At 44.7% G+C, this 16,425-nt stretch overlaps 1 protein-coding gene across 2 annotated transcripts in view; it reads left to right on the forward strand.

The window, feature by feature from the left end:
- Window positions 1-12,196: 12,196 nt before the first annotated feature.
- The window catches only part of Cldn10 (claudin 10), an 86,385-nt gene continuing 82,156 nt past the window's right edge, over window positions 12,197-16,425 (forward strand). Inside the window, exon 1 of one of the 2 annotated variants that reach the window (XM_021182088.2) lies at window positions 12,197-12,697. In XM_021182088.2, the coding sequence (XP_021037747.1) occupies window positions 12,484-12,697 (214 nt within the window). In that variant the 5' untranslated portion in view covers window positions 12,197-12,483. The remainder of the gene's footprint in view (window positions 12,698-16,425) is intronic. The other variant, XM_021182089.2, reaches the window with a different exon arrangement.

Genomic DNA, 16,425 nt, shown 5'->3' on the forward strand with positions numbered 1-16,425 from the left:
ATGCATGCCCAGACTGGCGCCCCTGTTGGGGAGCAAGCCCGAGACAGATGATCCCCCCAATAATGGGACCATGTAGGCTGGAGTAAGGAGCAAGTCTAAGGTGACCACCAGTCTGGGCCTCATGCAAACTGAGGGGAGGGGGGAGCAGGCAGCCCAAGATGACCCCTGCCTCGTCCCATAATGCATAGGTGGCATAGCACTCCTGAGGCCACTCCTACAATGACCTCAGACACTCGAAGACCTCAGGCATCACTAAGAGGAGTAAGTGATAGAGAAATAGGAGGGAAGGAGAAACAAAGAGTGTGGGCACAATGAAGAGAGGCAGAACTGGAGACTCTGGGGTAGTGAGGAGCCAGTGATGCTACCCAGAACCACGGTGGGGTCCTGGCCTGTGCTGACACTGGGAGCCACATCTGGGTCTGTGGCCCTGCAGCAGCTGGGATTCATTACCACCAGGGGCCTGGGCATCCCTGGTCTAGGCTTTCCCCTGAAGACCTGTTGATGTCTGAGAACTGTGTAGAACTGGCCCCACTCCTTGCTCAGGTGTGATGGTTTATATATGCTTGGCCCAGGGAGTGGCACTATTATGAGGTGTGGTCTTTTGGAGTGGGTGTGTCACTGTAGGCATGGGCTTAAGACCCTCACCCTAGATGTCTGGAAGTCAATCTACTAGCAGCCTTCAGATGAAGCTGTAGAACTTTCAGCTCTGTCTGCACCATGCCTGCCCGGATGCTGCCATACCCCCACCTTGATACTGGGCTGAACCTCAAAACCAATTAAATGTTGTCCTTGTAAGACTTGCATTAGTCATGGTGTCTGTTCACAGCAGTAAAACCCTAACTAAGACACCGGGCATATTGTGGGAGACCAGGCCAGGGGGCATGAGAACAGAAGAGCTGACCTCACCCCTAGACAGCTGCAGAATTCGGGAGAGCAGCCCCACACATTGCCTAGGCACAGTAGCATTGGCCCTGGTTGCAGGTTGCTGGTATGCCGGCCTTGAGGGCATGGGAAAGCTGTTAATCTCCCTCACCAACCGCAGCACTCAAGAGAGTGGGCCCTGCACCTCACCAGGGCAGCACAGTGGAGATGACCCTGGTGGAAGTGTGGGAAAGCTGGCCCTGCCAGTCGTCTGCTGTACTGTGACATGGGCAAGGGAGAGATGCCCCCTCTCTTACTTACCCCTTGCCATTTAAGGTAGGCAGGAGGACTGACCCCAGGGTCATGAGAACAGAGGAACTGGCCTTGCTCTTCAGCTGAAGCACTCGGGAGAGAGCCCCACAGATTACCTGAGCAGCACAGTAGGGCTGGTCCTGAATGTGGGAGCTGCAGGTGAGCTGGTCCCGAGGCGTGGGAAAGCAGGCCCTGCCTCTTGTCTGCTGTGTAGTGGAGCAGATGAAGGAGAGGTGCCCACCTCCTCTCCCTCAACACCTATGGGAGGCAGGAGAACTGTCTCCCTGTCTCTCACCAACCACAACACTCAGGAGAGCGGGCCCTGCACCTCACCTGGGCAGAGGGTAGAGCTGCTTCTGTTTGGAGGGGTTGTGGAGTGGATAAGCCAGCCCTGAGGGTCTGAGAGTGGGAGAGTTGACTCTGACCCTCGCTGTCTGTGGCCTTGGATGGGCCAGCTAGGGCAGGGTAGGAGAGTTCACCCCTGTGGTCTGGGTGTGGGAGAGCTGGTAGGCTGGCCAGCTCAGCTACCTCTCAGGCTCTCAGGCTCAGATCCAGGGCTTTGAATTGGCTCACTCAATGAACATCCACCCTAACAATGAACATCTAACCATCAAGGAACTGCTGGAGGGTATAAAGGAACCAGTCCTACAGATCCAAAACTACAGGATCTCCACGACACAGGACAACAACAAGATATCAGAGAGGAGTTCCATTTAGGGCCCCATATTGCTAGAAGAGCAGAAGCCAGAGGCCTTGAACCAGATTAACGACGCATGCAATGAACATTTGCAAGCAAAGAAGTGTGGACAAAAGGGTATATACCGTGGGACACTGTGACACACTGCAGCTTCCACAATAAGTTTTTTTTTCTTCGTTGTGGGAGGAGGTTGCAAGGGTGGGGGGTAGGTATGAGGAGAGGGGAGACGAGGGGGATTGGGGTGCATGATGCAAAATTCATTAAGAATTAATAAAAAGTTAGAGTGTGGAAGCAACATGGACGACTCTCTTCCTTCTCTCATGTACCCCTGGCCAGCAACTATTTCTCAATCTGACTCCTGCTGTCCTCACAGCGCTGGGAATACAATCCAGGCTTCTACCATGCTAGGAAAATCCCCTACACCCAGCTAAACCCCTAGGCAGATGTCTTTCTTTAAAGACAGACTGGCCTCTAACTCACTCAGTAATGACCTTGGACTTCTGGTTCCGCGTGCCCCCACTTCCTGAGAAGACTATAGGAACACATAGACACTCCTGATTGTGCTGGCACTCTACCAACTGTGCTGGGCTGTGTCTTGTCTCAGTCAGAGTTCTTGACTCACGTGAAGCCGATGATGTAATATTATTTGTGTATTTTTTAATTTAGTGGGCAGGTGCACATGCGATACAGTGTGTCATGGCAGTTGGAAGATAGCATTGTCCACGCAGGGTCTCTTCTTATTTCTGTTGCTGTGCTGTGTATGATCTACTAGACAATTCTGACTCCACCCCCATCTCCCACCAAGGATGTTTAGATTAAAGGTGTGTGAGCCTCTGTGTCTAAGGTGGTTTGGGAATTTTGTTTTTGTTTTTGTTTTGTTTTTGTTTTTGTTTTTTTACATTGGTTCTGGTCTTGGGGATAGGACTCAAGTTGCTAGGCTTGTGCAACAAGCAGTTTTCCACACTGAACCATCTCAGAGACCATGCTGTATGTATCTTGAACAAAGGGCTTAAGGTGAGGGTTTTTTTTTTTAAATCTAAGTCTGTGTATAATAAAAAGATCAACTTTCAGGCTAGAAAGATGACTCAGTATTGAAAGTGTTTGCAGATCTTCCAGAGGACCTGAGTTTATTTCCCAACACCATGGTCCAGCAGTTTACAACCACTATAACTCTAACCCAGGTGATCTGACACCCTCTTCTGGCCTCCACGGACACGGGCACACACACAGAGACACACACACAGACACACACACACACACACACACGCACCCCACATACAGGAAAACCACAGGCCTAGCGGTTTGTTTTTGTTTTCTTTTCACTGTACAGCATATGTAAGAGGATGGCTTGGAAGGGATGAGAGGGGTTCGTCTCAGGAAGCTGGAGTGTGGCAGGCTCTGGTGAGGGTGGAGGACAGGGCACAGGGAGCATAAGAAGTAATAGACTGGGAGGAGACAGATGACAGATGATAGTCTCATAGGTGACATACAGGAGATAAATAATAGATAGATGGTAGAGATAGATAGAAGACAGACAGACAGACAGACAGACAGAAGACAGTGAAGTAAACACAAGAGATTCAGTCAGGGAAAAGATTGGTGCTGTGGTTTCAGACTCCATTAATGACAGAACACAAGGCCATGCATGTGCCGGCTGTAGTACAAATGTTATTAATACCATAGATCATCTTTTCCACACAGAAAACAGAAATTATGTTCCTTACCTGCAGTACAGCATCCTAAGACACACTAGTTCCATTAACAGTTTCCATAAGAGCCATCGCCTTCTGTGAAACTTTTCATTAAAAAACCTTATATCTTATAGCAAAGTCTTTCTGCTAAAGCCAGCAATAAAACATTTTACATAAAAAACAACAAAGGTGGGGTTGATTTTTCAGATATTAGGGAATCTTGAGTAGCGAAAGTTACAGCTAAAAAAAATCGTATGTTATTGGCAGTTAAATAAACGAACAGATTAGAGAAATAAACTAGAAAGACAAGCCCATGGTAGCTTAATGGAGGATGGAAATCAGATACTCATTCAGTTTCCTCCTCAATGCCTAAAAATCCGAGAGTGAGTATCTGAGAGAGGGAGGGTTGAGTTTTAGGCATTGTAGAGCAAACTGGACCACTGAATGACCACAAATAAAATGGCACCTTTAGCACACATCACACAGGGACATGCTGCAGTAAACTTAAGAACACGTGAAAGTGTGTGTGCGCAGCCGCACACCTGGCATGTATGGAGCCAGCTGTCTTTTGGAAATTGAAACTTCCAAATTAGGGGAAAGTGAATATGGTCTCTGTGGCATCCATATTACACATACTTCAAGGGGGTCTTTGGCAGCCTGTCCTAACCCTCGACGTTTCTGCAGTAAATAAAGCAAAGAATATGCGTTCAGCTCAGCGCTGTAGCCACTTTCACCACAAATGACTTTGGGGGTTGTGCTAGTGAGTTAGCTACTTGTCTCAGCTCTGTGACAAAGTACATGAGTACAGCCACTTAAGGAAGGAAGGAAGGAAGGAAGGAAGGAAGGAAGGAAGGAAGGAAGGAAGGAAGGAAGGTTTATTGGGCTCATGGTTCCAGGGTACAGTCCTTCACAGAGTGACCGGAAGGAGCGAGGCAGCTGAAACTACTATTGAAGGATTTTGAGAAGCACAGAACACCGAAGAATTTGGCTCCATCAGAATTAAAGATCCCCAGAGCCAGGCACAAGTTTGGAGGAGGAGACCTGGAACAGCCAAAGCTGATCAGGGTATTACACGGCAGATACTCAGGATGCTCAAAGAATACCTGCAGCAAGAAATGCAGCTGAAGAAAATGGACAAAAGGAGAGGACATAAACTAAAGGGTTAAAACACAACAGACACTCAGCTCCAGCCTTCAGATGAATGTGGACTCAAGCAGCAATATTCCTTTACATCTATTAGAGTGACAAAAAGCTGAAAATTTGCTTAATCCTAAGTGTTGGTAGAGATCTGTGACTACAGAGAAATGTCCGTGCTCTGGGGCTGGAGTGTGGATGGATGGGGTGACACAAGAGCAGTGCAGTGGAGTGTGGTGAGTTAGATGCAGGGAATGGAGACCTGAGACCCAGAAATTCATACACACACACACACACATATATATACATATATATATATATACATATATATATGTGTGTGTGTACATGTATATGTGAATATATAAATGTATATGTGTATACATGTACATATGTGAATATATGTGTATGTGTGTATATGTGTGTACACATATATATGTGAATCATTTATATTGAATATATATGAATAAATATATATTCAATATATATGTATATATATTTGGAGAGTTCATGGACGGGGAAGTTAGAATCATTCCTACATCTGTCATAGAGGATATATGTAGAAAAACCGGTGGGTGTTCACCATGGAACGTATTGTATCTTCTAGCACAGTAGATTAGACTCATTACCTGAGCACAGAGTAGCATAGAAAAGTCTTAAGAGCATATAAAGCCAAGAAAACACAAGACAGAATGAGACATGTGGCATAATATCATTTTTATAAATGAATAAAACATGGGCACCCATCAAGTGAGCACGCATGTTTCCCATGAATTCAGGTGTGGCAGTCAGTGCTCACTGTCAGTTTGTCAGGGTTTAAAATTCCCACAGAGATGCAGCTCCAGGCTTGTCTGTGAAGTTGTTCTCAGAAACGTTCCTCTAAGGAGGGAAGATGTGTGATGGTGGTGGGTGGCACCAACCTGTGCTTTGGGCTTGGGCTCAGACTAGATGAAAAGGAAAGGTGGGGGAAGCAGGCTGAGCACCACTGTCCACCTCTCGCTGTGCCCTGGCCATGGACACAGTGTGACCGGCTCCTTCACAGCCCTGACACCCTGGCTTCTCCCTCTGCCATGACGAACCATGTCCCCTCAAACTGAGAGTCCAATGTGTGGCAGTGAACCGTGCCACCAGACAGAAAACCTGGTAAGGTCGGGCAGATACAGAAACCCTGGCAATTCTCATAATTGAGAATGGTAGACAGTTAAATCTACTCCTGTCCAGATACCTGGCCTGTGCGTGACCACGACACCCCGTTGAGAGGACTGTGGCAATCAGTCACAGAAGGGCAATGGCTGAAGCCCTTCTACATGCAGATGAGGCATCCCCAACATCTCAGAGCAGGTCAATAGAAAAAAGGAAAGAAGGAAGGAAAGGAGGAAGGAAAGGAGGAAGGAAGGAGGGAAAGAAGGAAGGAGAAAGACAAAGAGAAGGAGGGATGCACATAGTTCAGAAAGACAGTGCACTAACGCTGCAAAGCAGGGTAGTATGGATCCGGAGAGGGACATCTGAGTACAGGGCTGACCAGGGAAGCTTGGAGCATGCCCTCTCTTGTTAACCTCTGAGCATTGATGATGTCTTACCCAGTGTTGGCCTGTGCTATCCCATCTATCCCACTGTCCTGGCTTCCCAGGGCCCACTGGCTCTTGTGCACAGGCAGGTGGCAGCATGACCTTCAGGACAGAAGCATGACCCTTGCTGAACCTGTGACCGACCAGGAGGTGTGGTTGTAAGACAAGACACACGGCCAGTTTCCTTCACTTTCCGCCAACCCTGAGAAACTGAAAAGGTGGGGGCCTCTTGTCTACCTGTGTGAGAAGATCACTCTAGTGAAATCTGGACTGTATGATATTGATTTAGTTGCTTTCTGTGCTCCATGGGTTAATATGTAATTATAATTCCTATTGAAAGGAGATATTTGTGACATCATCAAATGTCTTTTGTTTATTTTTGAGAGACAGGAGAGATGGCTTAGCAGTTAGGAGAGCATACGGCTCCTACAGAGGTCCTAAATTTGGTTCCCAGCACCTGCACATCAGGCAGCTCACGACCATTGTAACTGCAGTTGCAGGAGACCCTTCTGGTCTCCACATGTGCCTGTATTCACACACACAAGCTCCACAGCACACCTATACATAATTACAAAACAAAGCAAAGGGAAAAAGAAACCCTTTTGTTGAGATGGTGCCTCATGCAGCCCAAACTGTCCTTGAACCTACAGCAATGACTTCAGCCTCCTAATCCTCCTGCCTCCACCTCCTGAGTGCTAGGATTACAGGTGTGTACCCCTCCCCCCAGTTTATTCAGTGCTGACTGAGATTGCACCCAGGGCTTCCTTAGTTCTAGGTGCACTCTACCAACTGAGCTATATCCCCTGTCCCTGAAATAATTTTATATAGGAGAGAGAGAGACAGAGACAGAGACACAGAGAGTTTGTGTGTTTGTATGTGTGAGTGTGTGTGTTTGCTTGTGTGTCTGTGTGCATGTGAGTATGTGAGGTGGATCTTTCTTGCTCTAGTTGTGGTTGACCTAACTAAGATACTGGACACTCAGAGTCACTAAAGATCAACCTGGGACAGTGGGTCTCAAGTTCATAGTCTCGTACCAGAAAGTAAAAATGTGACCATTTGTTGAAGTAACCAAAGCAGAAGCAAGCTTTTCAGAGGAGAAGGACAGAAAGCAAGACCTGTGAGACAGTGAGGGGAGCTCCCGAGGAGGTCAAGGGCTTCCAGAGGAGGGAGGGGAAGGCTTTGAACTTTCTTGTCTAGAGGTTTAGCACAGCACTGGCAGAAACTAGACAGAGGCTGAGGTGACAGCCATGAGACACGTTCTTTCACTGTGCTCTTGTGAACCAAACCAACCGAGGGCCCACACCCTGTGTCCATGGCTTTCTTGAGTACCCAGGAAGATGACCACACTCTGTCTTCGTGCCGCTCACCCGGGGGGTGGCTGAAGCTCTGCCCCATCTCTGCCTCTAGCTTTGTTAGTTATTGACTTTGACTGTCTGCTCGCTGTTAGTGACTTGGCCAGCCTCTGACCCTGCCAGCGTCTCAGTAGTACTAATTAACTAGACTCTCTCTGATTCCACAGCTACTGAGAAGTAGCTTTAGTTTTCGTTAATTAACTCCTTGTCTGGGGCGTGGTCTGGGGTCTCTTTCCTAAAACAGGCCAGGCTTTCTTCGACACTGCCTTCGCTCTGTTCATTATGAGCTGCACTAGGAGCAAGGACATAGGAAGGGGGCAGGGCCTTACATGTGTGCGTGTGTGCGTGTGAGTGTGTGAGTGTGTGTGTGTGTGTGTGTGTGTGTGTGTGTTCAAGGGCTGTGGTCAGAGCCCAGTCTTGATGTCTTTGGCTTGGAGTCTGGGTTTTTTGTTACTCCAAGCGCTCCTGGTCTTCCACTTTAACTCTAACATTCTTTTTAACCCTTTAAATCTGTTCTCACTCTAAAGTATCTGAGCAACTTGCAGGTCTCACTATGGCTGCAGGTCTCACTATGGCTGCAGGTCTCACTATGGCTGCAGGTCTCACTATGGCTGCAGGTCTCACTATGGGCTCCTTTCCATTACTACCTACCGAGAGCTAGCTTCGGCTTCTGCTGCCTGAATCCTGGGCTGGCCTCAAGCTTGCTCGGTAGCTGAGGGTGGTCTTAAACCCTTGACCCTCCTGCCTGTGTGTCCAAGTGGAAGTATCCCAGGTGTGTGCCTCTCCACCTGGAGTTTCTTTTTATTTTTAACGCAGAGAGGTTGCGTGTGTTTGCAGGGCACAGCGTGACGATGGGGAGAATTAGATTAGGGTAATTGGCATTTCCTCCACCTCTGACATTCATGATTTCTTTTTTGTGATACAATAAAATGTACTAACCCAGAAAACCTCACCGGCTTCCCTGTCCTTCAGAGGAAGCCTGTAATTAAATTACAGCACCCTCCAGCCCCACGCTGAGAACTCAAAGCACTGTGTTCTGTAATTTAGACATTAAAATTTAATGTTATTTCTGTGCTTAATTCTTTTCTCTCTTTTTTTTTTCCTGTGATTAAACACCAATTGATACAATTACCTTCTGATTTCCAGGAAACTGGATAGGGCATCAGAAATACATTTAAAATTTGATATCTTAGTAATTTTCACCCTGAGATGGTAAGCAAAGTCTGGCTGAATACTATGAGAGAAGTGATTCTACACAAACCTCCCCAGCACACCACACACACATACACATACACACACCACACAACATACACACATACACACATACACACACCACACACACACATACACACATACACACACCACATACACATACACACACCACATACACATACACACATACACACACCACACACACATACACACACCACACATACACATACACACACCACACACACATACACACACCACACACACACATACACATACACACCACACACACATACACACACCACACACATACACACACCACACACACATACACACATACACACACCACACTACATACACACATACCACACACGCATGCACACACACCACACAGCATACCATACACACATACACTCTAACACCACACACACAATAGCATAGCATACCATACACACATACACTCCCCCTACACACCACACACACACATATATGCACACACTCACTACAGCACACTATATACACACATACCACACACACTCACATACACCACACATACACACAATCACCACATACACAACACTATAGCATACCACACATACATACACTCCCACACAAACACCATACACATACATGCGCATGTACCACACCATAGCAAACTACATACACATATACACCACACACTTGCATACACTTACATATGTCACACACACACATTCTTTCACACACATACTCACACATAAACACCACACTAACAAAACACCATAGCACACCACACACATTCACTCCCCACACACACACGTACACTCACGGGCAGCAGCAGCATTGTGGGCTGCTAGGGTAGCGGCAGCACTGAGGATTCATGGGGCAGCAGGCAATATTGCAGGTTGACATTTGTGAGGCTAAAACTCCAATTCCTGGGGCTGAAAGTCAAATAAGATAGAAATAAAATAATAACATATGATGGGGTATTAATAATGTTTAAGCCTTTCAAGGTCACCTTCCAATGGTGAATGATGACATAAATTAATTACATATATTAAGCTAAATACATCAAAACTGTCTCACCATTACACCATTCAAGTAATATGTAATTTCTGATTAATTCAAATAGAAGTAAAAAAAAAAATCTCCAATTTAAAAAAAAAAAAATAAGAGCTGGCAAGACAACTCAGGCAGGAGCCCATACATCTGGGCCTCACTATCTAGCTGGATCCGTAGAGAGCACCACCTCCTAAGAGCTGTCCTCTGACCTCTCTATGCATGCGTATACCTGTGGACATGCACTAAGAAGCAAGCATGTACACACATACACACAGGTACACACATACATACAAGTACACACACATACGCACATGTACACAGATACACATATATGCACACACGTATACACATATACAAAATTGGATCTCCTATTCTTAATATGTATAACACATATATGTTCATATGTATAAACAAACATATATACACACATATACACACATGTATACACACACACACAAATAGAATAATGAGGAAAAATGAATTTCTGTCATCAACAAAGCAACAGAAATAATGAGAGGCTCTGCCTGCAAAACAAAGTAATCCTCTGACCTCTGTTCACAGGAAGTGACATGAACACACATACACTATTATGCACACACACACACAAGCACACACACACCACACACGTAAATGAAGAATAACACATCTTTAAAGAAAAATGATGGATAAATATATGAACAGATGCATAGTGTTATACATGTTGTTTATGAAGAACAGATCCAAATTTGTCCTGTCTTCTTCACATTGATGAACGGATGCAGAAGAGAAAATTAAGTACGATGATCATTCGAGGATGCATTACACACATAACTTACTACTTCATTTTACAAAAAGAATAGCAGAGAACATTTGGGGGAAAAGTAAAGCAAGATTCACCAAAAAAAAAAAACAAAAACAAAAACAAAAAAAAAAACCTTTTAAGTATATTTATAAAATTTGCATACTTAAATAGGCATATTGAATGATTTGGGGAGACCAAAGGAGAGAAAAAAGAAGAATACAAAAACAGGCCATACAAATATCGGAACCAGATCGGAGGGAGGAAACGTGGAAAATCCATAGAGAAACGAGGTAAAGATAAAGACGTTTAGAATTCTCCTTTCTTTATCAAGAAGTAAAACACATCACATGTCACGACACAGGAAACAATCAACCCTGGATTAAGTAAGAATGAGATGTGAAAACTAGAACTTTAAAGGTACAGAGGAAGGAGACGGAGACAGGAGACTCCTGTGAGCTCACAGGCAGAGACAGGAAAAATCCCTGTGAACTCACAGGCAAGCTGGTCTGGGGAATTCTGTGGCAAAGCACCAATCCTACAAAGTGGAAAATGAAGACGATCACTATAGCCGTCCTCTGACCTCCACATGTAGTACATGTGTGCCCCCCCCAACCCCGAGAGAGAGAGAGAGAGAGAGAGAGAGAGAGAGAGAGAGAGAGAGAGAGAGAGAGGGAGAGAGAGGGAGAGATTTTAAAAGTAAAGATTTTCTCAAAAGGCCACCTACAGACAAACCACAAAGAAATTTACAGCATAACACTGAAAGATAATTATCCCAAATTTATTAAATTAAAAACAAATTGAACAACTTAAACAGTGCACCAGATTAACAAGCAAAATATGTCACCCTTCACGACAGATAAAAAAAAAACCCATGGTTAAATCAGCGATTGCACAAAACAGGTACTCCAGCCTCATTTATAATGACAAATATGAATCAGTGAACATAATACAATCTCTGAAACTGTAATCAAGTTGGCTAGAATGTTAAAATTCTGTTAGCTCCACCACGCCAAGAATTAGGAATCAGAACCATGAGAACTCACTCATTATGATGACTGGATGTGTGCTGGGTTTACAGAGGGTAACCCAGAATCATCTATGAAGATGTGTTTCCAGCACACTGGCAAGTCACCTTCTAAGCTACATCCCGGGGACCCCTCTCTTGGGGCCACAAGAGAAAATTCACAGTCATGTTTGAGCGTGGCTACTTGAAACTGAGGAGAGAAACAGGACCAATATTCATCTCAAAAAAATGAATGCATTGTGGTGTAAGCCTTTACTGAAATAACATATCCAGCTGTCAGATGATTGATAGCCACACTTGTGGACACAGATAAATCCACACACACACGAGACTAATTAAAGAGGTTACAGGAGAATGCTTACAGCATGACTCCACTTATGTAAAGCCTCAACAACGTGGAAACGTAAAGAAATTGGTCAAATAAGGAGCCTTTAAATGTTACTGTATAATCTGTACTTTGTAATATTTGATCATTGCATGGTTCGCTAACTTTCAAGCTAACAGGAAATTAAGCATTAACTATGCTGCTAACAAGAGAAAAAAAATATCTGCAGTACCAACACCTTCAAGATTCCTCTACAAAGTTTTGGTATTTTAGTAGGGAATTAGAAAGATTATTCTAGGCTATCTCTAAGATGCCCTTAGTGTGATATACTTTATTCTAATTTCCCTCACTTCAAGCCATGAGAGTATGAAGAATTGTCACTTACCCTCATGGGCTGGCTTTAACATTTGTGGAAGTTCTGTCCAGTGTCTGCATGCCTAGGCCACCAAAGCATTCTGTGTGGACTGTGGCAGCAGGCAAGGCTGAGCGACATGTCCAGGGCACAGATCTCAGCTCTGGTGTGTGGTGTTGGAGGGTTTGGTGCTCTCGTTGCTGCCACCACATCCAACGAATGGAAAGTGACCACCCGAGCGTCGTCTGTGATAACCGCCACCTGGGTTTACCAGGGTCTGTGGATGAACTGCGCAGGTAACGCTCTGGGCTCCTTCCACTGCCGGCCACATTTCACTATCTTCAAAGTAGAAGGTAAATATGAGAGCTGTGTTTGAGGATAGAGCAAAATGTCACCTTCCCTTCCTGTGCTGTGTCAACAGGCCGTTGGCAGTTGGCTACTCACTCCGAGTGTGCTAAAGCGCCACATTTTGCCTATGATGGATGGGGGTCTCTATTGGCTTAAATAATTAAATTATTTTTTTGGATAAAGAAAAGTTAAGAGTAACCTTGGGGTCTCGTAGACCTGACTGATGCCAGGAACATACTCCAAAGCAAAGTGTAGGAAGTGTATTGGCTTAAGACCTGATTTTAATATTCAATGAGTCACAGAGAAATTTTTATGGGTGTTCTATCCTAGGCTGAAAGGTCTTTCATTGATTTAGAATCTCCCTCTTGAAGGAAAACTCTGAATGAGTCAATGTAGTCTCCATGTTTCCTTTTTTTATAGCCATGTTTGGTGATAAAATAACAGTGCCTTAAATGTTAGTCAGTTGAAAGGAAGTGCCATGAATGGTCCTTTGGGCTTTCTGTTTGCTCTTCATTTGTGAGTAATCTTTCCTCTTCCAAACTCTGGATCTTAACAAGGGCAGTTTTGTTGACTTTAAAGATGTTTGCATACTTTAGAAACCTCCTGAGAAACAACTGTCATTTGCTTTATAACTTAATAATCTTCGTCTACCCTCCATTGCTGAAGAGTATGCATTTCTGTAAACACACTGAGTGATGTAGGCTTAGCATGTTAAAGCTCTCCCTAAGACTTGTCAAGATAGACTTTTCATAACCAACAGACAAGACTGTACCTTGGCCCCAGTTAAAAAGAAAGAAAGAGAAATGTAACTAGAAGTTACTAAAGAGTAATATTTCACGGGACTTTATGTCAGGTCTGGGAGTTTGCTCTGCACACCTCCACGGGTCATTCTTTCCCATGATTCTTCTTAGCCCATCTCTACCTTGGGCAGATGTGGGTAGGCCTGTTTCTTTCTTCTTAACTGGATACATATTTTTAAACAAATATCTCATCTTATTGGGCCTTATTCTATATCCTTCAATGAAACCTAACTATTGAGAAAAATGCATGTTCAACCTTGGCTCCAAGTGGCTTAAAGAACTGTGAGAGATTTTCATGTGACCTATGCCTGCTTCCCAGTGCATCTTACAGGATTATACAGATCCAAATAATAATTTACCCTTCAAACTTAAGTTTTTTTAAAAATTTAAAACTATTATTATTATTATGATGATGATGATGATGTGTACATCCAATATATATTTATATGAGTGTGGGGTATGTGTGTGTGTATGAGTGGTGTGTGTGTGTGTGTGTGTGTGTGTGTGTAGGTACTCACATGCCAAAGCATATATGTGGAAGTCACAGAATTCTTTATAGAATCTCTTCACTTCTTCCTCTTTTATGTTGGCTTCAGAGGCCCAACTTAGGTTATCAAACTTCTATGTCAAACAATGTTACCTGCCAGGACTTCTCACTGGCCCCTAAAAGTTTATTTTTTAAGTCGATCATCTTGATAATGAAAACAATATATTCAAAATCTTCTGTACACCCTTTGCATAAGCGGTAGTTTGAAAAGTTTTTGGCTTACAGTGTTTTTGTCAGAACACGTAAAATAGTCAGGTATGGTGGCTCATGCCTGTAATCCCAGCACTTAGGGGACTGAGACAGGAAGATTGTCACTGTTTAAGGTCCTCTTAGGCTGCAGAGTGATGTAATGTCTCAAAATTTTAGTTCTTTATAGCCATAGACCACTGCAACTCTCAGTCCTCCCTGGGAAGCTTCTTTTTGTAGGAGATGATGATAAATTCAGAGACCAGTAACAGGTGAGTATAGAGAGAGCAAGAGACTGTTAAGTGCTCAGCTCTAAATAGGACCTCTCTGTCACTCATGGTACCTCAGGGCTCAGGGATGATCACAGAAAAGGGGAGATGGAAGATTGCAGGCGCCTGAAGTAGTGGATATCTACATGGAAACAGTATTTCCTGGACACAACAGCTTAGTGCACACATGAATGAACAATGCCTGGGACTGCATGCAAGGACCAATGTGTCAAAATCCCAGCATGGATGGGAGGGACTGTGAGGCCCCACCACTGACTGAGGGTGGGAGGACTCAGGAGGCCCCACCACTGTCTGAGGAGTTATTGGTATTGATGGGAAAGAGATGATCGGTTTTCTTCAAGGATGAAGGCCTGAGAGTTTTCACATGTTCCAGTAGGTGGTCACACCCATGAACATTCAGGTAGCACTAAATGGACTCAGTAGACATTAAAACTACTTTTAACGCCAGGCTTATCATCTACAGGTGTGATCTGAAGTTCACAGGAAGACGCGTACATGCCACCTGCAAATGCTATGCCACTTTATATAAGGGCTATGTGCATTCTCAGAGTTCAGCATTGACTCTTATTTCTAAGAAGCTTTCAGTTTCCTACGGATATCAGGGCTGTGGCTAGCAGAGCTGGCTGCCTTTCCTTTGTTTCTACTACATCACGCAGTAGAGAAGCAGGAAAATACATGCATGCGTACTGAGTGAAATTTCCAACATTCCATCTGTGCAGCAGGAATCTGTTCATGCTACCAAGGTTTCAAAGGCGAGGCTCCCATGGAAGTGCTTAGGAAGCCGTTTTCATGTGTGTGTACATTCTTGGGTGTGAGTGCAGACATGCATGTACCATGGCATGCACGCGGTGGTCAAAGGAGAGCCTCAGGTGTCAATCCTCACCTCCTACCTTGAGAAAAGCTCTTGCTATGGATTTTCTCCTGTGCACGCTAGGCAAGCTTGCTCCTGGGCCTCCAGGGAGCCCCTGTCTCTGTTTCCCGATGCCTCATAGGAGTGTTGGGATTATAGACACAAGCACAATGCCTCTGGCTTCTACATAGGTTCTGGGGAATCAAGCTCAGGTCTCACTGGACCATCTTCTCAGTCTTCAGTAGTCTTGTTATGTGGCAACTACTTGGCAAAACACAGGCAAAGTGCACTATTACCCTGACTGACACCAAGTGGGTTCTCTAGGAGTTGTGGAAATTACTATTATGAATATCTCTTCCATCTCTGAAACCCCACATGTCAACTGTAAGAAGGTGTTTCCAATCAAAGCCTTAGTGGCTGCTTTTGTAGACCTCAAAGCCACCTGGTAGCATGCCTCTGGTTCCTGCTGCACATCTTTCTGGGGAATACTGAAGCAAGGATTCCTATCATGTGACACGGTTGTGTAATGAACTTTTAAATGTCCCAGGAGTGTTTTAATCTGCTGTGGTAAGACACATGACACACAGATGCCTCTAGTGTGTAGTAAAGGAAGTTTTCATACTCACAAACCCTGAGAAAGCACGAGGCAAGCATCCCTGCGAGGCCCCACAGAGAACACCAGGCTGATGAGCAGGCAGAGAGAAGAGAGAAGCAGGGACCTGTGCCTTTTCAGAAAGAACTGTGCTGGACAGAGTCACAGGCTCGGACAAATTTTGTATTGAGCAGCTTAAACAATTTTAGCAAGCTCTCAGGGCCATAGGTTGTTGGGTTGTCTAGTTCCTAGCAACTAGAAGCTTGGGGTACGCGGGCTGGATAGGAGCAGTTGGGGAAATAGTTTTTGATTGGCTAGGTCCCATCTGAAAGTCATGCCTGCAGAGACCGTGCATTGTGTCTGGGGTTAGTTAGCTCTGGGGAAGGAGGGTGTTTGCTACCTAGTCAGCAGAGAATTTGAGTAACTACAGTATAGAGAGAACACAGAAAATGAGAAGTATAGTTAAAG

This window comes from Mus caroli, chromosome 14, assembly GCF_900094665.2.
Source record: "Mus caroli chromosome 14, CAROLI_EIJ_v1.1, whole genome shotgun sequence".
Classification (NCBI taxonomy): domain Eukaryota; kingdom Metazoa; phylum Chordata; class Mammalia; order Rodentia; family Muridae; genus Mus; species Mus caroli.